The sequence below is a fragment of the Zalophus californianus genome, chromosome 6 (genome assembly GCF_009762305.2).
Source record: "Zalophus californianus isolate mZalCal1 chromosome 6, mZalCal1.pri.v2, whole genome shotgun sequence".
NCBI lineage: Eukaryota > Metazoa > Chordata > Mammalia > Carnivora > Otariidae > Zalophus > Zalophus californianus.
The window spans coordinates 102,364,068-102,389,087 of NC_045600.1; the positions used below are offsets into that span (position 1 = coordinate 102,364,068).

A 25,020-nucleotide genomic window follows, 5' to 3' on the forward strand; every position below is an offset into this window, starting at 1 on the left:
CAGAGATGCTCCAAGGGCACAAGGTACAAGCTGCTTAGGCTTGAATATTCCAATTAAAGAATGGTAGGATATGTAAGTTATGAATCACTAAATTCTACTCCTGAAACCAATATTACACCATATGTTAACTAACTAGAATTTAAATAAAAACTTAAAAAAAAAGAATGGTAGGGAATGAGGGCTGGAAATACAGGGGCCTAACCGAGGTCTCAAATCTCCAACTAAAGATTTAAACTTTCATTTACAGGAAAAAGGAACTCAATCTTTATTTAATCATAACACATAGCTCCAAATTCTGTACGTAAAGTCTGTATGCCCAGACTAAAAAAACAACTGCCCCCCCCCCCAAAAGAAAACAACAACAAACCACCCAACAAAATTCTCTTCAGGGAAGTAAACCACCTCAGGTATATTGCTCACTATAGACGATGGCATTGATATAAAGGGCACGCTGAGTGCCATTCCTGGCACACTGGTTCTAACTCTGCATCTGTCACATCACATGCAGACAGTACATTGCATGCATATGGGGTCAGGCATTACCGACATTATTGGCAAATTTGGAATGTAAGTTTTAAAAATGTAAATAATTCACAAACTTTTGATCTGTAATTATTAATAGAAATGACCTGTGACACATCTGCTGATCACAGTATAGTTACTGATGTAAACAACTTGGAGCCACTGAATCTTTTTAATAAGGTAAAATTCAGGTAACATAATACTGAGTGGTTTTTAGTGGAATGGGAAGTTGAAATGGCTACATGAGATTCATTTAGGAAACTGAACTTGTGCCACTGTCTAGTGTGGATGAAAGGAAAAAGAGCAACAAACAAGGAAGCCATTGCAGTAGGGTGAATGAAGAAGTTTCCAATAAAGTAGTAGTGAGAAGTGACAGGAAAGAACAAAGAAAAAAATGACAATACTCAGTGTCTAATGAATAAAGGTCAACAAAGAAAGAAGTAAAAAAGATACCAACATTCTAAGGCTGGGAAACCAGTAGAATGATGATACCTTAAGTGAAATGAAGAATACATTTAACTGTTCATTTTCCAATAGGTCATTTTCTGTTCTTTTCATTAACATTAAACATTAGAAATGAAAGTACTTCATTGCATAAATGGCAGATACTAGCTCAAGGCTCAACATTAATAATATATGAATATTGTGTAACTGAGAAAACAATATAAAACATAAGATAACATAAACATTAACAACAGATATAATCAATGCAGATTATGGTTATTATCATATGATGTATTTATTATGAGTATTATGACAACTGATCTAATAAAAATATTTATTGAAGATACTATCTACATAACAAAAAATAACTTTCTAAAATACCACTGGTACATTAATTACTTCAAATCATGGCACTAGATCTTGGTTCTTCAATCCACTAATAAGTATCTTTCATACATATCTATTACATATATTTATTCAACAGAAACATAATGCAAAAAAAAGAAACATAATTAATGCTTATATATCCTGGATAATCATTAATTTTAAAAGAATCTTTTAATGTTCTAAAGCTACTACTAAATTATTCTCCTTAAATAGTTATATATGTATCCATATATAGCTATGTAATAAAATTACACATATAATTAATTATTCACATATAAAATTCCTCTACTAGAGATGAATCTAAGTGGTTTCAGAGCTGATGTTACTTGGAAAGAAGTGAAAACTTTTCCTTAGCTGAATAAGATTAGAAATACTAACAAAGTGAAGAAAGAGCAAGACCAATGTATATTCTGTAGGCCAAATAGAATTTAAGAGACACATTAATTTTTTAACTAGTCAAATCAAAAAATGCCAATATTCTAAAAGTAAATATCAAGAGCTAAAGATTTTTTCTAAATAAAGACATTTACTACATACCTGGTTGGTATCATTGTTATAAAGGACAATGGAAAGAGATTCAAAGTGAAAGTCAAATTGAAGAGCGACACTTTGGTCCATAGAAAGTTTTGAGTCTGGCAAATCTTGTTCTGATGGATCAAACATAAGTATGAAAATTAAAAAGCTTTAAGTAGGTATATTATTTTATACTTATTTAAAAAGCTAAGATAATAACTTATTCTAAATATGTATCATACTTTCTAGGATTCTTTAAACCATATTATAAGACAATTAATTAAAATGGCAATGATTTATTCTATATGTTTAGTACAGGGCAAAATGACAGGGGCAGGCCATCTACATTTTTTAAAAAGCAACAAAAAGAGGGGGTCTTGTAGAGTATAAAGACAACTTTTTTTTTTAAAAGCCCCCCCAGAGTGAGACTGCTCATCAAGAGTAGTTTACAATTATCAAAGCATTTAACTTAAATGGTTATAAGCCAATGTCAAGAGATTATGAAACTGGAGGCACAGAAAAATAAAATACTTTGTCCTTGAACAGACAACTAGATAGTAAGAGGTCCTCTGCCAGCACAGTGCAATTCTCACTATCTTTCATTACCTACACCACCCAACTCATTACCCTTGACAAGAACAGAATATAATTCATAGCAGAGTCAAACAGAGGTCAAATACAATATGGGGCAGGGAGCCTTTGGAATTCTGAAGTAAAAGAGATTTCAAGAAGTAATTTTGTCCATTCCCTCATTATTAAAAAAACTTTTTAGACGGTATGATTAAGAATAGATATTGCTTTTCAATCACTCTTACAAAGTCAATTTATCATCTCTTTTGGAGATTGATTCTATTCTTTGATCATTTACAGGGAAGTGCTCTCAACAAGATACTGGAAGAGCAAACATTGCCTAACTTTAACCACATAAAGGCTTCTCCAAGTTGGGAAACACTAGGATTTTTTTCCTTCACTTTTCCTGAAAGTAATTCATATTCCAATCTTCACTGTCACCTGCTTTCATCTGAATTCACAAGTTCTCCCACGGACCACATTAACCATATAGCCAGAACCAGAAACACAAATTGACCACAGCTGAACATAATGAGATCATTAATCACATAAAGCCAGCCTGCTATTTTTATTCATCTGTACATAGTTCCTGTCTAACCATAGCAAGAGCCTGCTTATCTAGCATTTATCCGTACCGTAGCATAAACCCAGGCTGGGGAGGGATGCTGGCCTCACCAAGCTCATGTAGCACTCATTACTATCCACCTAAAACAAAAAACTTTTGTGCACACTGCTCTAGTAATTTATGTTGTGATACTTCAAAACACACTGGGCCCAACTATAGGAGAAGCAATATTAATGGTATTATTAACTGGCAGTTTTATCTCTATTACTTTCTGAAGTAATAGCTGATAATCTGAGCATTATAAAAGCAGAGCAGTCTGGGGACATTTATTAGAAGGACAAGGGGTACTTCAAATCTTTTCAGCCATGTAAATTTTAATCTAATATTTACAAGTCTAATAAAACATGATGTTCACGTCAATGACTTTAAATGATGAAAAAAGAGTAAAAGTATATTTTATATAACTGAGCAAGAAGGACACTTTTATAAGTTATTTTCTTTAAAATTTTTTATTGTTATGTTAATCACCATACATTACATCATTAGTTTTTGATGTAGTGTTCCATGATTCATTGTTTGTGCATAACACCCAGTGCTCCACGCAGAACATGCCCTCTTTAATACCCATCACCAGGCTTACCCATCCCCCACCCCCCTCCCCTCTAGAACCCGCAGTTTGTTTTTCAGAGTCCATCGTCTCTCATGGTTCATCTAAAAATTATCTTTTTTAAAATGACTGAATTTAAAAGGCTCAGTGCTTTCAAAAGATTCCATTCTAATAATCTGGAAAATTCTCTTATGTATATGACTACATCATTCACTAATAAAACCAGATAAGTAAAGCTGTTTTTATACAGCTTTGTTATGGGCCAGTCATCTGAGTAGGATACCAAGACCCTTTTCTCTCTATTATTTTGGGACCTTATTTCACTGCGTGCCTAATTTGCTCTCTTGCAAGGTCTACCACCTCGGTGGCTCTTGAATTCAGCAAATTCACATTTTACAAGTAAAGGGCAAACATGTATCCTGCAGACAAGAGATGGCCTCTCCCCTTATAGAAGACAATGAGCATACCTCCTTTCCTTGGGAGCTCCAAGGCAGCCCCAGACCCTGTACCAGTCAATTTTCCACAGTAAATACTACAATATTGAATCAGTTCATACCACATTAGGCTGGACAACTAAAAAGACCACTAAACATAAATACAGCGTTAACACTAATTTTTCTCCATGATCAAAGCAAAAACCTTCATCAATGTGTACCTTTGAGGTGGTCCGGCCCACCCAGAACATCTTTTCTTACTCTTACAGCCTCCTGGGTAGACTGTGTAGGGCTTGGCTGTGAAGAAGCTTCTCCGAGATTTTCCAGCAAAATTTTCATTAAAACTGTTAAGTCGTCTTCACTGAGAGCAACCTAGAAAGCAACAATAAGTTGTTGTTAATATAAAGGAATAAAAACGCAGAATATCATATCCATGTCTTAATTTACAGTTCCTCAAATTCAATGTCCATCTGAACAACAACAACAACAACAAAAAAGAGTTGGGGCAGTAAATACAGGAGAGAGGTATTTCATCTTGTATAGTATGGGACACTCCTCGTGTGTGCAGACACCCTTCTGCCTGCACCCACGCCCAAGCCCCTGCATCCATCACTCTTCTTGCCTTGTCTGTTCCTATCTTTCTTGTATGTTCCTGGACCTGTGCTTCTCTCCCCTCTGTCTCCTCATCTCTGCTCTGCCTCTCTCTCTTCTGGCCCAGAACCAGCTCCACTTCACTTCCATCCAAACTCAGTACATGAAGAGTGCTGTTCAGTTTCTAACCCCCACCAAGAAGTAAAAAGATTCTCTCCTTCAATGTAGCTCTTATTCCCTGTACATATGCATCTGGACATACCTATCAAGAATAATGTCACTTAGAACAATAACTAATGCATCTAACAAGAAATTTTAAAAACCAAAGCGCAGAGCAGGAAAGGAATATCTTATTCATCTCCTACCTTTATGAAAGGGGATATGTGACAAGAAAAAAGAAAAGAGAGAAAGATAGGAAGGATGGAAGAAAGAGAGGGAGGGAGGGAGGAAGATCAAGAGCTTTTGAATCAGGGAGCTCTGTATCAACTGTACCACTTTCAGGCTATGCTGTTTGCCAAGTTTCTTAGCCTCCTTAACTCAGGTTTCTCAATCTTTAAGAGAAATATGGGGCACCTGGGTGGCTCAGTTGGTTGAGCATTCAACGCTTGATTTCAGCTCAGGTTGTGCTCTCAGAGTCCTGAGATCAAGCAAGCCCTGCATTGTTACCCAAAGTAGGCCCCTATTGAGCTGCCTGATTCCCAGCCTAAATGAAAATGGGGAGATATTTTAGCATGAGATAATGACCAAGGATTTCTTGTTTGCCCCAAGCCCCAGTCCTAGGAGAACAGATGTCAATTTAACTCCCCAGAAATTCCTTGTATATTCATTCCTGAGTGTGATACCAACCAAGATATTACAACGGCCTGAAAAGGAGCTAACTTCACCACCTCCTCTGGTTTCCTGTGGTTGAAAAGAGCACCTGTATCATGTACTTCGATTCACCCTTCAATAAGTCTGAAGGACAATTTGAGAGATGGCCCCACAGTTGTTTAAGAACTGTCAAGCTGACCTACCCAAAACAACTTACTGATGTTACCTACCTGATATCCTTTCTTAGCTGCACTCCAGACCCAGGAAAAGTACACAGACTCATACCAATGAGGGGGTGTTCTGAGAGGCCTGGATTGCTGACACATTAGGCAGTGGAAACTATACCCACTACGGATACATTCTTGATTTAACAGGGGTCCTTTTAGTTAAACTGATGATCACACTTTGATGTTAAACTGATGGATTTGTTACTGTTTTTCTTGTTTCTTTTGAAATACTTCCAGCATAAAGGAAAGCAGAGAGAATACAATAATCCTCCCCAGTGTACCTATCATCTAGCTTTGTCAAATCTTACAAGTCGCTATATTTCCTTCAGATCTTGTTTCCCGATTACAGATATTGTAGAAGCCCCATGTTTACTTCTTTGAGACCCCATCCCCTCCATTCTCCTCTTCAGAGAAAGACACTATGCTGAATTAGAGAATTATTCTTCCCATGAATGCTTTCTTACACTTACCACTATTGCATTCCCTGTAAACAATATATAGCACTGTCCATTGTCTTGCCTGTTGTAAAATTTGAAATAATATAGAATTGTACTATCATTTTACAACTCAATTTTTTCCATTTTTATGTTTAGGATATACCCATTTCATTTCATATAGTTTTAGCTCACTCATGTTATCTGCTTTATAATGCCCACTGTATGAATATACCATCGTTTGGTCCACATTCTTCTACTGATAGACATATAGGTTTTACTTTTGCTTTCAGCAAACCTATAACCACACAATCTTTGAGAGCAAGGGGAAAGGTCCAATATTAACCCTGGAATCTAATCTCTTAACAGCAAGGCAGAAGTTAAAAGAAGAGTCACATACTCTGAAAGAGAGAAGTCTTTATGACTACCCTAAATAGACACTCGTCCCATATACTGCATCCACTCATAACCACACACAGGACCTTTGATCCCTAAAATAAACTTCAGTTTTAACTTCTTCCCTAGTAGAACTCCACTCCTTTGACCCTTTCTGTTTTATCAAGAACTAACTCTCAAGTAATCACAGGTATTAAAAATAAATTTTTATTTGTTTTTCACACACTCTGTTTAGTCACTTTCTCTCCTCCCCTACCCCCTACTGTTTGGCTTCATGGGTTTCACACACAGGTATAAAAGAACCATAGGATTCCTATACTTCCATAAGCATCTTTGACCAGTATCATCTCTCCCTGTGAGCCAACACATGACCTGCTGACTACACTATTATAAATATTTCTATATTTATATGCTTACCAAATATACATATTCACCTATTTAAAATGTCCACTTTTCTAATTAAAAGAGGGGGGGTGGCAGGGTGCCTGGGTGGCTCAGTCAGTTAAGTGACTCTCAATTTTGGCTTAGGTCATGACCTCAGGGTCACAGGATTGAGCCCCGAGTCAGACTCCATGCTCAGCGTGGAGTCTGCTTGTCCCTCTCCCTCTCCCCACTTGCGTACTCTCTCTCTCAAATAAATTAAAAATCTTTAAAAAAAAATACTCCTAAGGTGCTTTGAATGTGGTATCTAAATATTACTTTATACTGTCTTAGCATTCAACTGCCTAAAACTTTAATAGAACTTTCCAAAATTATTAATAATATTTTCAGTAGACTCCAATGGGTTTCATCTCAGACTTCTTGCTGGGTTTACCAGATATGTGACTAAAGTGAAATAAAGAAAAGTGTGAGAATTAGGATGACCTCACTTTCAGTTAACAAAGTATTACTTTTTAATGCTTTCTCACTTTTTTTTTTAAGATTTATTTATTTATTTGAAAGAGAGAGAGAGAGACAGAGCACAAGCAGGAGGGGCAGAGAGAAACTCAAGCAGATTCCACAACTGCACCAAGTGTGGCGCCCAATGCAGGGCTCGATTTCACAACCCTGAGATCACGACCTGAGCCAAAACCAACGATTGGATGCCCAACCAACTGTACCACCCAGGCACCCCTGCTTCATCATTTCTGATGTACGCTAGAATGGCACTGTAATCAATGATAAAAGCCTACCTAGAAATTTTCATACACTGTATACATACACTTACCAACATAGGTTTTAGTTTTCCTTTTATCTCCATCCCTGGAATTTGCACATACCATGCTGCTGCTAAATTTCGCTGTATGGACAAAAGCATGTTGACTGGTTTTAAAATTTCAATGTCATGTTGTGGCAAGACAGCCTGCAAAATAGTTCTGAAAGATAAATAAGAATTTATTTTATATTTTTGAAATCTACATCTTAAAATGAAGACTATCATACTGTGTAAGTTTCCACAGTTTTCCTAGATACTGAAGGCTACTATCCTAATTCTTTAAAACGTGCTTCTTAAAAAAAATAAAAAAAATAAAACACGCTTCTTTTCACGGATCAATCCAAATCAGATTAAATCAAGAGCTTCTAAAACAAAACCTATGTCATGCTGATTTCAAGGACAGAAAGTATGACTATTACACTATTTACTACTTTCACAAAGACTGTTCAAATATTAGCAACTAGTGCAGTGTCATACAAACAAATGTTAACATCCTCCAAAACTTGGAGGACAAAGAAAGTCTACTTAATCCTTAGTTTTGTGTTATAGGTACTTCTCCAAACTCAAAGGGAAAAACTCACCAAACCTACATGTTAAACAAACATATGGTAACAGTCATTTTGAGCATGACTGCCAACAACCATTTGTACAACAAAATGAGTATTCTTGTCATTCAACAGACCCAACACTTTCCCATTTGGATTCAATAATCCTTTAGATAACACACTGAGAATTCCCAAATGTGACAAGGTTTGGAAATGAGAAAAAAAATCTTAACTTTTATTACATTTTAAGAAATTTTTTCCCATCTACAGAAAATAGCTATTATGCAAAGTGAAAAAAATAAATCCAAATTAAGTGCTATTGAGTAAATTTTAATAGGAAATTTTTATAAAATGGACAAAATCACATTATAAATGTAGTAAGACAAAACAGAGATTCTATGAAGTGCACTAGTATTACCACTGACCAAAAACCAATGGTCATGGTTTTGTAATTACAAAAAATAAGAAATGAGAACCACAAATCACGAGAGTATTTTATCCCTAGCAAAGATTTTATGAGAATTCTACTTCTAGCAGTAATACACAACTGAATTATATATTTATACCTGGACAACTTCAACTGAGTTAGTTGAATGTTCATCTTGTCAATGACTGGAGGAAGAGAATAATGTTCCATAGGAACTAAGCTAAATTTGTTCTCAACTCTGATTAAACCCAGATCTGCTACAACAGCATTTGGCGATACTGAAGACTGAGGAATGATAATAACTGGTGCTTTCAAGTTAATATCCATCAAAAGGCGGAAACTCTTTTGAGCCAAGTCTTTCATGCTGGAAGCAGCTCTTTCTGCAGCCTGGACTGTGGCTGAGCTCAAAGCTTCTTTGGCAGTTTGGAAATTGTTGAGGAAGTTCTGTTGGAAGAGACTGATATTTAGATTTCCTAAAAAAAAAACAGGACTAACTTTAAAAAGCATTTGCTTTAAAAACTAAATAAAAGAGTTAAAAGAGATGCTATTTATGATTGTATATATGGAGAGTGTTAAGTCTAGAAAGACATACTCTGAGATAATAACAACTGTCACCTCTCATGGTTTAGGTAGAAATCCATGACTTATAAGCCTTGAATAACAGCCCTGCTAAGAGGCACGAACAGTTTAAAACTCTTCAGCCCATGACATTTACATGGAAATAATTAAAAGAAAATTTTATGGCCTTGTTGATCACAATTATAATCAAAAGTTGTAAATTCCTTCATAAAAAAAAATCTTTTAGCTAAATACCTTTAAGGGTATTTCATAAAACAACACTGAAAATACCTAAATTAAACATCAAAAAAGTACTTTTAAATTATATAACTATGGAAATGTGAAAGAATGGTAACAATAATAACAAAAATTCATTTGGTTATCCATCATGTAAAGGATTTCCTTCACTATAATATTCTGTTCAGCATCTGGGTATTTATTACACAGCCCTATTAGTAAATATTTTGACTATCTAGGTTCAAATGTATAGGCAAAAATATTTAGGTCTCCATGAGAAACAAATACATTTAAAAATAAACTTACCAAAAGAGACATGAAGAATTTATGAACATAAACAATCTGGATACAACCCACTTTGAGACTAAGTTTCCCATCTACTTTAGACATATCAGCATAGGCCTTTCCTTCTGTAGCATCTGGATAAAGAGTCATTTGGAACCTAAAGACTTCATCTCCCAAAATAGAGACAGCCTAAAAGTATTAAATTAACTGGTTATTACAGGAAAAGAGCTATATCAAAAGAGCTCTATTATAAAAAAGTTCCCTTATTAAAAAATCCTTGATATATGAAGCACCATTTAAATTCAACTTTCAATAAAGTGTTAAAAGATTATACTTAATAAAACTTTTTCCTATTTCTACAAAAATTGTTTTGATCAATGAAAGTATCAATCACTTAATTGGTCAGACATAACTTATAAATCACATAGTCTATACACCATGTGAAAGCACAGAATAACCATATTCATGGCCAATCCCTAACAAACTACCTGACACATAACAATTAATGAATATATAATGAACAAATGAATAAAGGCATTTTAAACACAAAAATCAAAACTAAATTTCTTTTTTTTTTAAGATTTTATTTTTTTGTCAGAAAGAGAGAGAGAGACAGCATGCACAAGCAGGAGGGAGGGGCAGAGGGAGAGGGAGAAGCAGGCTCCCCACTGAGCAAGGAGCCTGATATGGGACTGGAACCCAGGACCCTGGGACCATGACCTGAGCTGAATGCAGACACTTAACCATCTGAGCCACCCAGGCGTCCCAAAAGTAAATTTCAATACAGAAATTACTTTTCATTAAAAAGCATTTTTTCCTGTTTGTTTTTTTGGTTTCTATTAATCTGTACATTCTAATTTTTTGTGAAATAATTATTCTTAAATTAACTTTTTAAGGTATAGTTTGCATATAATAAAATGCATTCATTTCCTAAGTATAAACGTTGAGAAATTTTGACAAATTTATACCACCCATGTAAATACCACCAAAACAAGATATAGAATATCCCATCACCCCAAAAAGTTCCTTTGAGCCCCTCCCCTTCAGCTAATCCCTGACCCTCCCCCAAACCCAGATCCAAACAACTACTGATCTGCTTTCACTTACTAAATTAGTCTTTTCTAGAGCTTCATGTAAGTGGAATCAAAGGATATGTTCTCTTCTGTGTCTGCCTTCTCTCATTAAGCATGTTGAGATTCACCCCATTACATAAATAGTATCACTATTTTTTTTCCCTTTTTATAGCTGAGTAGTATTCTACTGTTTGGATATGCCACAGTTTGTTTACCCATTCCTCTTTGGATGGGCATTTGGATTGTTTCCAGTTTGGGGTTATGATTACAAACTTGTTATGAATGTTCATGTTCAAAGATTTCCGTGGACATGTGTCTTCATTTCTCTTGGGGAAATGCACAGGACTGGAATTGCTGAGTTATATGGTAATATTGGGTTCTCTAAGAAACTCTGAAACTATTTTCCAAAGTGATTATATAATTATACAGTCCCACCAGCAACATAAGTTCCAGTTGCTACAATCCTTGCCAATAGGTGATATTGTCATTTTTTTTTCTCATTAAGGGTTTATCTTGTATTGTCATTTTTTTTTAATGTAGCCCCTGAAATGGGTATGTATCTCCTTGTGGCTTTAATTTACATTTACCTGATAACTAGTGTTGTTGAACATCCTTAATATTCTTTATGACCATTCATAATCTTTCTGTGTGAAGTATCTTCTAATATTTAACCCAAATTTTCATGGGGATAATGGCATCTTATTTTGGAGTGTAACTGGTTTTCCTTTTTCTTTTTTTTTTAAGTGAAGTATAACTGACATAAAATACTGTATTTGTTTCACGTGTACAACATAGTGATTTGACATTGGTATACATTGCAAATTACTCACCAGAGTGTCTAGTTACCACCTGTCACCATACAAAGTTCATACAATATTACTGACTGTATGCCCCATGCTATACTTTGTCTCTATGACATATTTATTTTATAACTGGAAGTTTGTACCTTTTGATCCCCTTCACTTATTTCATCTCCCCAGTACCTTTCCTTCTGACAACCACTACTCTATTTGCTAGTAGTCTAAGGTTTTTGTTTTGGTTTTTAGTTTCTGCTTGTAAGTGAAATCATACCATATTTGTCCTGCTCTGTCTGACTTATATCATTTAACATAATAACCTCAAGCTCTATCCATATTGTCACAAATGGCAAGACTTCATTCTTTTTTATGGCTGAGTAATATTCTATTGTATATATACACCACATCTTTTTTATCCATTCATCTATTGATGGACACTTGGGGTTGTTTCCACACCTGGGTTATTGTAAATAATGCTGCAATAAACACAGAGGTGATGTATCTTTTCAAATTAGTGTTTTTGTTTTCTTCAGACAGATACTCAGAAGTGGAATTGCTGGATCATATGAAAGTTCTTTCGTTAATTTTTTGAGGCACCTCCATATTGTTTTCCATAGTGGCTGTACCAATTTTCATTCCCACCAATTGGGCATGAGAGTTCCCTTTTCTCCACATCCTCACCAACCCTTGTTATTTCATATCTATTTGATAAAAGCCATTCTGACAGATGTAAGGTGGTATTTCATTGTGCTTTTGATTTTCATTTCCCTAGTGATTAGTGATGCGGAGCATCTTTTCATGTGCCTGTTGGCAACCTATATGTCTTCTTTGCAAAAATGCCTATTCAGGTCCTTTGCTCATTTTTTAACCAGATTGTTTGGTTTTTTGGATATTCATTTGTATGAGTTCTTTATATATTTTAGATATTAACTGTTTGTCAGATACATGATTTGCAAAATCTTCTCCCATTCAGTAGGCTGCTTTTTTGATATACTGATGGCTTCCTCTGCTATACAGCTTTTTAGTGTCATGTAGTCACATTTTAAAATTTTTGCTTTTGTTGCTCCTGCCTTTGGAGTCAGATCTAAGAAAACATCTTAGCTAAGACCAATTGTCAGGGACCTTGCCATGTATGTTTTCTTCTAGGAGTATTAGATTTGGGTCTTATATTCAAGTCTTTCATCCATTTTGAATTAAATTTGTTATATGGTGTAAAGACAGCGGTCCAGTTTCATGCTTTTATATGTAGCTGTCCCATTTAATTGACAATTACATTCTTTTGCATGTAGCTGTCCAACACATTTACTAAAAAGACTGCCCTTTCCCCACTGTATATTCCTGCCTCCTTTGTTGAAAATTAATTGACCATATGTACATGGGTCTATTTTTGGGCTTTCTAGTCTGTTCCATTGATCTATGTCTGTTTTAATGCCAATACCATACTCTTGATTACCATAGCCTTGTAGAATAGTTTGAATCAGGGAGCATGAGATCTCTGGCTTTGTTCTTTCTGAAGATCATTTTGGTTGTTTGGGGTCTTTTGTGTTTTCATACAAATTTTAGAATTGTTCTATTTCTGTGAAAGATGCCACTGGAATTTTGATATGAATTGCACACAGTCTGTAGAATGCTTTTAGTATGGACAATTTAACAATATTAATTATTTCAATCCATGAGCATGAAATATGTTTCCATTTATCTGTGTCTTCTTCAATTTCTTTCAACAATGTTTCACAGTTTTCGGTGTACAGGTCTTTCACCTACTTGGTTAAATTTATTCCTAGGTATTTTTTTCCAAGATATTTTATTCTTTATGATGCACCTGTAAATGGGATTGTTTTCCTAAATTCTCTGATAGTTCATTATTACTGTATAGAAATGCAACAGATTTTCGTATGCTAATTTTGTATCCTGCAACTTTACTGAATTCATTTATTAGCTCTAACAGCTTTTTGATGGAGTCTCACTTCCCTTGTGGTTTGATGATTTCCTTTAGTGTTTTATTTACATTCCTTCCTTATTTTCTTTTGTGCATTTACTGTAAGTTTTGCTGGGTGGTTACCTTGGAAGTTCACATAAAACATCCTATGTGGATAACAGCCTGTTTGGTTGACAGAAACTTAAATTTGAATACATTCCAAAACTCCACATTTTTACTGTCTCCCCCCCATTTTATATTTTTTTATGTCACATTTTATACCTTTTTATCCTTTGTATCCATAAACTAATTATAACCATAGCTATTTTTACTTTTGTCTGTTAACTTTCATTCTAGCTTTAAGAAGTTGTTAATCCACCCTTTACTATATATTTTTTTCCAGTAAGATTTTTATTTTCATATGCTTGTTATTAATTAGTGCCATTTCTTTTCAGCTAGAAAAAGTCCCTTTAACATTCTTGTAAGTCCAGTTAATCGTTACAAGTTCTTTGGCTTTTGTTTGTCTGAAAAATTCTTTCTCTCTCCTTCTATTCTAAATGATAGCCTTACCAGGTGGAGTATTCTTAGTTGAAAGTTTTTTCCTTTCAGTTCTTTGAACATGTCATGCCATTTTCTGGTTTGGCGAAGTTTCTGCTGAAAATCTGCTGACTGCCTTATGTGGTTTTCTTGGTACACTAACAAGTTCTTTTTCTCTTGCTGCTTTTAAAATTCTCTTTAATTTTTGACAGTTTAATTAAAATGTGTCTTGGTGTTCATCTTATTTGGAACTTTCGGGGATAGTCCCTTTCCCAGTTTAGGGAAGTTTTCAACCATTATTTCTTCAAATAGATTTTCTGTCCCTTTCTCTCTTCTCCTTTGGGGATTCCTATAAGGTGGATATTATTCTACTTCATGTTGCCTCATAGGTCCTTTCAGTTATCATCTTTTTTTCTTAATTTTCTTTTTTTGCTCTGCTGCTCTGTGTGGGTAAATTCCATTGTTTTGTGTTCCAGCCCACTGATCTGTTCTGCTTCACCCAGTCTGTTGCTGAGCCCCGCTGGGGGGGTATTTTTTAATTCAGCTATTGTATTCTTAGGCTCTATGACTTCTGTTTGGTCCTTTCATGTATTTTGTATCTCTTTGTTGAAGTTCCCATTCTATTCATCCCCTCTTCTCCTGAGTTTGGTGAGCATCACTATGACCGTTACTTTGAACACTTTATCAGGAAAACTATCACCGATTCATTAAGGGTTTTTTTGAGGTTTGCCTTTGTCTTCATTTGGACACATTCCTCTGCCTCCTCGTTTTGCTTGATTCTCTGTGTTTGTTTCTATGTATTAGGTGAAAGACCTACCTTTCCCACTGAAGGAGTGGCCTTGAACAGAACAGGACATGACCAATAGGGCCCGGAAGCACAATCCCACCTGGACACCAGAGCCAGGCACTCCTGGGGCATCGCCTGTGTATGCTATGGGTGCCTGCAAGCTATGGCAGCAAGAGTATATCTCTGCCTCTCCCACACATCTTGATGTGGCCCTTTTATCTTTTGTTGTGAAGGTGCTGTTCATCTAGTTTTCAAGACTTTTTCAGAGAAAATTATCTCATTTGTAGCTATAGAACTGTTACGGCTGTAGGGGAGGTGAGTTCAGGATCTTCCTTCCCTGACATCTTGAACAGCCTCCTTTCCCTGAAACCTATTTTTTAATTACCTTTTTGTGAATGGACAGCAAATCAACATTCGTAATTACTATATCCTTAAGTCTGGCAAACATGTCAGTCTTCTTTGGCTTCACAGAAATAGAGGCATCCATTCCTATGGGAAACATAACATTTACAAACTTTTCACCCAATCCAAGTGAACCGATTCAGTGGTATTTAATCAAGTTAAAAAATATACTACCAAGATAGAGAATGAATATAATTACTATTACACATAGTAAAGGTATCAACTTCTATGTATGAGATGCCTAATAAGGATTACAATATCTTTAAGTGCTACAGGTATTTCATACATAAAAGTGGAAATTTTAAAGACAAAAGAAACTGAATTTCAAAGAGAATCAATCACAGGTCTCCAAACAAATATCCTGTGCATTGGCAAGATCATAAGTGGTCATAGAGGAAGACACACACTATTTCTTAAACAGCTATCTCACAAGCATTTATTATGAAAATTAATGCTCTGATAATGGAGCATAAATGAATATAATTTGATGAATAAATAGTCATTCTACAAAAAACTACATATAAAATAGAATCTTTCTATCCAAAAAAATTTTGGTTATTCTCATAATCTCTAAAGCCATAATGATTTCTAAAACAGCTCCTCAGTAAAAGAGAATGCCTACAGCTAAGAACAAGTAATAAGCTCAATCTAATACCATGCCACTGATGAAATACTTAGTAATATTTGTTGAACAGTACTTATTTTTAATCTTTTCTCAAGTGCTTACTATGTACCACTTTTCTAAATATATGTAAATGCATATATAATCCTACAAATAATTGTCATAAGTATCACAACAATCCCATGAATAATTATTACAACTACCTCCATAGGGAACTAAGATTCAGAAAGGTTAATTAATTTTCTCAAGGTCAGCTAATAGGTGTTAGAGCCAAACCTTGAATCTTGGCAGATTGGTTCAAGAACCCATGGTATAATATGAACCTATCTTTTTACCAAGCTGATGATGAGTAACACAAAATTTCTTTTAGGTACTTCTAGTCTGACGCTATGTATGTACAAAAGACAAGGAAAATAAACATAGTAACATTTTCTTTATTTAGTGAGGTGTTGTGATATTAATTTCTCAGTTTCTCTTTTGTATTTTATTCTGAAAATACAAAAGGAACATAAGCAATTAAGCCTTAGATTTATTCTAAAATTTGAAAAATACATAAGAAATGTTTCATGTCAGCTGTGAATCATAACAAATTCATGTCTACCATTTCAAAGTACATCTTTGAAAAGTTTCTGCAAGTCTTCAATATAAGTAAACAAAACAATGACTCATAAGAAATCTACCATACACAAGCTCACTCTTCCTGGAGGTCTATGTAAACAAACAGAAATACCTACACCAAGGAATATCATTACTTACCACGTATTCTAATATCTGCAATGTTACACTTCTGATCACAGACAAAGATATTAAATGCATTTAATTCAGCTATGACCTTTAAATCAAACACATCATCTTCAGAAGTACTGCTGGATACTGAAAAATAATAGAAAGCTTGTGATTAGCGAAGTGCAAAGATGCTATTAACAGACTAAACAATGTAAAATTCACAAAAAGTACATTATGAACTAAGAAGAATCAAAAAGGCTTCCATTAAGATAACATATAATTCATATGGATTTTGACTCAATTTTCAAATGCCAATCAGAAACTAGCATATTCCTCTCCAACTTAAGAATAAAGGCAACCTTTAATAGCACCTTGAAAACACAATTTGCTAGATGGAAACTTTCCTATAATTTTTCTTCTGGGAAAAAAGATTTAGATCTATGAGACATAAACATAAAGGGCTGAGTTAAAAAAATACAAAAAAATTTATAGTGCGTGTGTGTGTATGTGTGTGTGTGTGTGTGTGTGTGTGTGTGTATAAGAATCACAATCAAATCGATTCCCTTAATCTACATTGGTCCAGGTCTTAACTGATAAATTTAGGACATATTTTTCTAGAGATCTGTCTTGCCTGAGGGAAACAGACCTTTTCCTATAATACTGTAAAAGCACAGGACATTAGTCCTTAATCACCAAGGTGATAACAGGGATTTTTTTTTCCCTTAAGATGTAAATCAAACCAGGGCGCCTGGGTGGCTCAGTTGGTTGAGCGACTGCCTTCGGCTCAGGTCATGATCCTGGAGTCCCGGGATCGAGTCCCGCACCGGGCTCCCCGCTCAGCGGGGAGTCTGCTTCTCCCTCTGACCCTTCCCCCTCTCATGCGCACTCTCTCTCATTCTCTCTAATAAATAAAAAATCTTAAAAAAAAAAAAGATGTAAATCAAACCATAAAAACTCTAATCAAACCATTAAAATCAACTACACAGCATAACTGGAAAACTGTTTCTTTGGATTAGTAATTTTTGTAGTTTACTGTTAACTTAAACATTGCTCTTTCATTTATTCAACTGTGTGTGCACATGTATGTATATATGCATGTTACATAAAGAGGCATTTCCACAGATATTAATACAGCAAGTACATTAAAGACAACAATAAAACTCTTTAACTCTAGTTTACAGGAAAAGTATCGCTCTGATCCCTGGTCAAAAAAAATCTGATCTTTATATCAGATCTAATACTACTAAGAGTTTTACGCTTTAAAGATGTCAGTAATACAAATCACTCAAACAGGTAATGGTCTGAAAATTAAATTACTAGATGTTAGATATTCATACCATGTAATATGAAAGAAAAATAATTTAAATGACATTTGGCTTAAAAATAGGTGCATGTTCACTCAGGATAACATCATATCTAATTCATAGCACAAGCCATATGCTTGAGGAACATCCCATATGTGTGTGTGATTTAAACTCAGTTTTGGTTAGAAACCAAAGTGAGTCTTTATCTTCCATGATCTTCTTCCTTTTGTGACCCGCAAAGCATTTAAAATTGTTGAGCACCCGGTGGGTTTATGTGACTGACAGAAATGGGCCTTTGTACTATGCATGACTTTATTCATATTTTAATTTCTTCTGTTCTCACTTGCACTGAAGTGAAGGCTGCAGACATATCAATGCAAAGTCCATACAACTTTATTTTCCATAAAAGGTTGACAGTGAAATCAAATACAAATACATGATTAATATTAAAAATTTATTTTAAATCCCTCACAAAATTATCCTGTCCCTACCACAGGGATAAAATTTGCTCTCTTTTGAAAAATAACAATCTGTCAGAGCAGCTGTGATATTAAGGTGCTAAATATTTGTCTTAGTTTGAAAATATAAGTTATCATATGATTATTAAAAGTTCAGACAAAGTATTAGACCACGACTCAAAAGTTAATACCAGCTTTGACAACGATACTTCTGGACTCCCCCGCAAGTAGTTTCAGCTGAGATTCCTTCTCAGAAGAGGAAGGTTCAGAGGATGGAACAGCAGATGATAAAAAATCCATGAAGGACAGTAAAGCTTCCAAATGAAGTACTAAGTCTAAGGATGAAAATGAAACCTAAGATAATGAACAATTAGAAAGACAGATTTCAGCTATGGTGACATTTTTGTGTTAAGATTCAAACACAAACAAGTAAGTATATGTTGAAGAATAATTCGTTTAAGAAAAGATCAATTAAGGTCTTTTTTTTAAAATTTATTTTATTATGTTAATGACCATACATCATTAGTTCTTGATGTAGTGTTCCATGATTCATTGTTTGTGCATAACACCCAGTGCTCCACGCAGAGCGTGCCCTCTTTAATACCCATCACCAGGCTAACCCATCCCCCCACCCCCCTCCCCTCTAGAACCCTCAGTTTGTTTCTCAGAGTCCATCGTCTCTCATGGTTCGTCTCCCCTTCTGATTTCCCCCCCTTCATTTTCCCTACTTTTTTTTTTTTAATATATAATGTACTATGCAGCCATCAAAAATAACGAAATCTTGCCATTTGCAATGACATGGATGGAACCAGAGGGTATTATGCTAAGTGAAATAAGTCCATCAGAGAAAGACATGTGTCATATGATCTCACTGATATGAGGAATTCTAAATCTCAGGAAACAAAATGAGGGTTGCTGGAGTGGTGGGGGGTGGGAGGGATGGGGTGGCTGGATGACAGACATCGGGGAGGGTATGTGCTATGGTGAGCGCTGTGAATTGTGTAAGACTGATGAATCACAGACTTGGTCCTTTTTTTTTTTTTAAAGAAAGAACTCATTCTTACAGTGTTAATCTCAACCAGACAATAAACCAACACTCTGCCCCCCTCATGCCTAACTCTAATTCTGACCTTAATTGGTGGGTTTTAAGAAAAGATATGGGAAGTATTAGGAGGCCTTAGGTCAATCACATTTCAGATGGGTCCAAGACAGACTATATAAGCTCAAATGTATTGTAAGCAATATCTGTACTGAGCCATGCTATTAGCTTCATCGTTAATTTTATTCTATTCCTAAAGCCAATATATAATTCAAATGTTTAATACATCCATCAACAGTAGGCCAAATAACCATGTATAAAATTCCCTTAAATAGTATATTATTTGTTGGTGAGGATGCGGAGACAGAGGATGGCTATAAAGCTAGATTTTATCATTAATACAACATTGTCTTATAGTGAATTAGAAAATATTTACCTTCAGTCTCTGTTTGGTATTGTCATGAATGGTTTTAAATTCTGGTCCATCGCTGTCTGCCTAGAAATAGTTAAAGATTAAACCACTGGGTTGAAAACACCAAGAATTCACACATTGAAAAAAATATATATATATATACACTTACATACATAGGTATATATACACGTACATACATATATATGCATATATATATTCTCTACTTTTCAAAGTATGCTATGAAAACATTATAAGCATATAATGTTCTATATCCTATAGAAGCAAAAACTCAAATTCCTTATCCTACTTAGTATTAAATGCCAAAGGTAGGGAAAAATGCTAGCATATCTAGATTATAACAAATTCGGATTACCAAAGAACTTTGTACACCCACTTATTCAACAATATAAGGGTAATTCACAAGGTTATTGTTGGGTGCTTGCATAATTCACTACAATCCATGAGCTTTAGAATGAAAAATTTTGGGGGGGGAAAATTGAAATACTAAATATAGGAGAATTATATAACTTTATATATTCAAATATTAAAGAATCCTAGAAGGAAACCAGGTACCTTTGTCAGTGACATTTTCAGCAGGGGCTCCTCAGTTACATTAGAAGAGTTAATAATGTGAAGTGGCTCTCCTGCAGAGTCGAAAAGTAAAAAACACAGGGCAGCTCCAGTAAGTCTTTCAAACATTTCAAATGTACTTTAAAACAGAATTTTACCGTATACTAATCATACCTCGATAAAAGTGGCTTTGGAAAAAAAAAACTCCATTAAAAAATTGAAAAAAAAAAAACAGCACCAGTCAATTATAACTTTTGTAACATTTGTACTACTGGTATTATTCATTTGAATAAATCAGAAAGAATATATTGAAGAACAAAGCTATAAAATACATAAGCTAGGGATTATTCTCAATATGTTTGCTTTACTTAAAGTTACCCCATAGAGTTCCTATAAACTTTAAACATCCATAGCAACTTTAAAAGTTGGCTTAATGCATGTTAAAAAATGGATTTGAATATATTCTACTTTATGCTAAATATAGATATATATAGAGATATAGTCTTACTTTATGGCAACTACGTAGATAATAAATTTTTAAATATCAAATTCCTTTTTATCAAGGTAATAAATTAAATTAACTAATTATGATGACATTAATAAATGTGCTTACTATTGACAAAAAGGTAGGGACCACTGCCTATAACATGAATAATTTACACAGACTATAATTCACACTTACCAGGGAACTCAAAGCATCGCATACTAATTTTTTTTAGATAAGCTTTAGCAGTCAGGTCATAGGGTTTAACTTTAGCTTTCATCCCAAGCTGCAGGACATTAAGTTCATATAAAGGCCTTCCTTCCTTTTCTGCTTTTTTCATCAAAGTAATCACAACCTAGAAAAGGCCCAGTATTACCACAAACAATTCCACTTATATACAATGAAGGTAAGTCAACAATTTCATAACCATCCAGAGTGATGTAATAAAAATATTCATACAATGTAAAGATGTGTACCACTATTTGTGCCTGGAAAATTGCCTAGTGTTATTTACTTTGGAAGGTACATTTATTTGAATTATTTTTTTTAAAGATTTTATTTATTTATTTATTTAACAGAGAGATAGAGAGAGAGAGAGCACAAGCAGGGGGAGCGGGAGAGGGAGAAGCAGGCTCCCTGCCGAGCAGGTACATTTACTTGTTCACATTTTTGAAACACCACCACTATAATCTAGTGATTGTCAAGGCAAAATTAAAAAAAAAAAAAAGTAGTTCTGCCTAATTCCCAGAAGTTCTAGTCTGATGGACAGCCTTTCATCTGGAAGCCTATACAATAAACGGTCAACTTTTATACTAATCCTAAGGCAAGATTTCTCAAGCTTGACACCACTGACATTTTGGGCTGGATAATTTTTTGCAGTGAGGAAGCAGACCTGTGCACTGTAGGATGTTTAGTGGTAATGCTGGCCTCTCACGCTGGTTGTCAGCAGCTCCCTCTCCCCAGATAGTGAAAACCAAAAATGTCTTCAGTGTCAAGTATTGGCTTGGGGAATGCAAATTGCTTCCCCTATTTCCCTAGTCCTCAGGGAATGGAACTGTAATAATATTTATTACAAATGATATGAAAAACAGCTTATGGGTTTTCTATGCACATATGTTAATGAAGCCCATTTGCAAATAGAATGATACATCAATGCTTCAATTATTAAAGCTTATGTATCTTCAATAACTAATATTAACCAGAAAAACAGTAAAGTTTTAAGATGAAAGAAATTAGTTGCAAAGCATGTTTCAGATAAGAAAAGTAGAACCCATTTGTTTTAAAGTTTGTTATTTTTAACTCAGAGGAAGAACATAACCTCTACTATTAATGACAAAGGGATTTTGCAGGAAGTTCTTGCAAGTCCCTTTATCTACTACATTTTGTCCTATACTCACACCTTAACACTGCCCCAGCCCCTTTCCTGATCCCCTTTTCTCAGAACTTACTCTTCCTTAAAAGCTCATCTCAAATGTCACTTCCTCCAGAAAATCTTCCCTGACAGTCTCAGCCTGCTTAGATGCCCCCTCCTTACTATCACAGCCACAAGCTCCTCAGGCACATTTTTAATGGGAGCACTTACAAAATTTTAATTGTTTGTTTTCTTGTTAAGAGTTCAGAGTCTCTGCCTTTTAACTCTGTATCCTCAGCACTTAGCACATGCAATGAATATTAATGTGTGAATACAGAAGAGGAAAATCCATTTAATCTTTCCTCAAAGATCTGCAGATGGAAAGCAGACAGTAGTAATATAATATTTAAAACATGTAGACATACTGTGTTTTATTCTATTAAGGGTTTCTAAAATTTGCAAAGGATTACTCTGTCACTACTTCCCTTTCCTGACTTTCATGAAATCCAAAGCAAGCTACACCCCAAGTGTCCTAAAATCATTTGGGAAAAGCATGTTACAGGACACATGCTACCATGTTCTCTATGAAATATCGTATACCCCAAATATAACTCATCTTTCATAAACTCTCAAATTTACTACAAACTGCACTGCTACTACATACAAATTATAAATAGCCTACATTAAGATTTTTTCATCGATATCAATAATCTATGAGTTTTAGTAGAGGTAATTCCAAATATCTTTTATTTATTCACTTTACAGAAACAGATGAAAATTACACACCTCTTTGATTTCAAAATTCAGCAGCACATTAATGATGTCTGCAGATCTCATTTCTTCCATTCCAGCTGTTAAAGTACCTTGGGAAGCATGTACATCTTGTTTTGCTGTAGAGGTTTCAAGTGGCCCTTTAATTTCACCTAAAGATGTTTAAAAGAAATTCTTTCACTTCTATCCACACATTTTTTTCCATAAATACTCACTGAGGACATGTATGAGTACTCTGGACCTGTGAAAGCACTGAAAATCTACAAATCAGTAATACATAGATCCAGCCCTTAGAAAGCTTATGGTTTAGTAGAAGAGACATATACATTTAAAATACAAACAAACAGGGCGCCTGGGTGGCTCAGTTAGTTGAGCGTCTGCCTTGGGCTCAGGTCATGATCCCAGGGTCCTGGGATGGAGTCCCGCATCAGGCTCCTTGCCCAGTGGGGAGTCTGCTTCTCCCTCTCCCTCTGCCTGCCACTCTGCCTACTTCTGCTCTCTCGGTGTCAAATAAATAAAATCTTTAAAAAGAATAAAATTAAATACAAACAAAAGAAGCAGGCTATGCCTGGTCACATTAAGTAGACAAATGTTAACAGACTATAGAAAATACAGAACATGAGGGGCGGGGGCAGAGCAAGATGGCAGAGGAGCAGGAGACCTGGATTTCATCTGGTCTCAGGAATTCAGCTGGATAGGGATCAAACCATTCTGAACACCTACGAACTCAACAGGAGATCGAAAAGAATAGCAAGAACTCTCTGAACAGAAAAGCAACCACTTTCTGGAAGGTAGGACATGTGGTGAAGTGAATCCGAGGCGATATTCAGGAGGATAGATGGTGGGGGAGGGGGCCTCCGTCAGCCGCTTCTGGCAAGTGATAGAGCCGCGGGGCACAAAACTGGAACTTTTAGAAGTCGGCTCCGCTAAACGACGTCGCTCCAGTGGCTGAGCTGGGGGTGGAACCCTGACAGGACAGTGTGGACTCAGGACCCTTGGGGTCACAGAAAGACTGAGGATGCCTGAGTGCGGCAGAACTCCCAGGTATCAGAGCGGGGAAGCCGGCTGCAGAGACGGAGCCGAGGCGCGGGCTCTCCGGTCGGGGTTGCCAGAAACTGAGATCTGCAGCACAGTTGGGCCACTGCTCCTCCAGCAGGGACCCAACAGCAGCAGATCCAAGGAGACTCTCCTTCCTCCCCGGGGAGGAGTGCCGCGGGAGCGCACTGCAGGGATCTGCTGGGTTTGGAGACCCCACACAGGGTCGGGTGCCAGAGAGAAATGCTCGGTCACAGGCCGGGTGAGCACGGAGTGCGGCCAGAGACCGGGGAGCCGGGAGTGACAGACTGCTTTTCTTCGGGGGCGCAATGAGGAGCGGGGCCCTGAGTTCTCAGCTCCTCCGGGGCGGAGATTGGGAGGCCACCATTTTCACCGTCATCCTCCAACACTGTACGGAAAGCTTCCAGGGAACAAAAGCTCCCGAGAGCAAACCAGAGCAGATTGCTTAGCCCAGACCAGCAAGGACGGGGCAATTCCGCCTCCGGCAAAGACATTTGGGGACCACGGCAACAGGCCCATCCCCCAGAAGATCAGCATGAACAGCCAGCAAGCCAAAACCAAGTTTACCGATCAAGGAGAACGGGAGAACTCCACCATTAGGGGAATACTGCACATAGAATTCATGGCTTTTGTACCATGATTCATTAGTCTTTCAAAGTTAATTTTTTTTAACTGTTTTTTTTTGAGTTTTTCTTTTTCCCTTTTTCAACCAACATCTTATCAATCCCTTTTTTTAAAAAAACATTTTTATTTTTCATTTTTAGAGTCATATTCTATCCCTTCATAGTACTTACCCTTATTTTTGGCAGATATATATATATAAGTTGTTCTCTTTTTAAAATTTTGAGATAGTTTCTTCTAACATATCAAAATATACCCTAAATCTCTAGTGTATGGCTTTGTTCTCGTCTCCTGCCTGATCACATTCTCTCCCCCCCTTTTTTTTCTTTCATCCTTTCCTTTTTT

General features: G+C 35.8%; 1 protein-coding gene across 6 annotated transcripts in view; it reads right to left on the minus strand.

Annotated features, from left to right (window-relative positions):
* Positions 1–25,020, minus strand: part of VPS13C (vacuolar protein sorting 13 homolog C) — a 182,293-nt gene that overhangs the window by 60,603 nt on the left and 96,670 nt on the right. For all 6 annotated transcript variants that reach the window (XR_003516050.1, XM_027572704.2, XM_027572703.2 and 3 more), the window contains 12 exons: positions 23,014–23,150; positions 21,075–21,231; positions 20,396–20,466; positions 19,847–19,906; positions 18,563–18,725; positions 16,640–16,756; positions 15,245–15,348; positions 9,769–9,936; positions 8,807–9,111; positions 7,708–7,855; positions 4,264–4,414; positions 1,891–2,000 (listed from right to left, as the gene is read on the minus strand). Coding sequence is in view for 5 of the 6 variants with exons in the window: in XM_027572704.2 (XP_027428505.1) it covers positions 1,891–2,000; positions 4,264–4,414; positions 7,708–7,855; positions 8,807–9,111; positions 9,769–9,936; positions 15,245–15,348; positions 16,640–16,756; positions 18,563–18,725; positions 19,847–19,906; positions 20,396–20,466; positions 21,075–21,231; positions 23,014–23,150 (1,691 nt within the window). In the remaining variant the exon portion in view is untranslated. The remainder of the gene's footprint in view (positions 1–1,890; positions 2,001–4,263; positions 4,415–7,707; positions 7,856–8,806; positions 9,112–9,768; positions 9,937–15,244; positions 15,349–16,639; positions 16,757–18,562; positions 18,726–19,846; positions 19,907–20,395; positions 20,467–21,074; positions 21,232–23,013; positions 23,151–25,020) is intronic.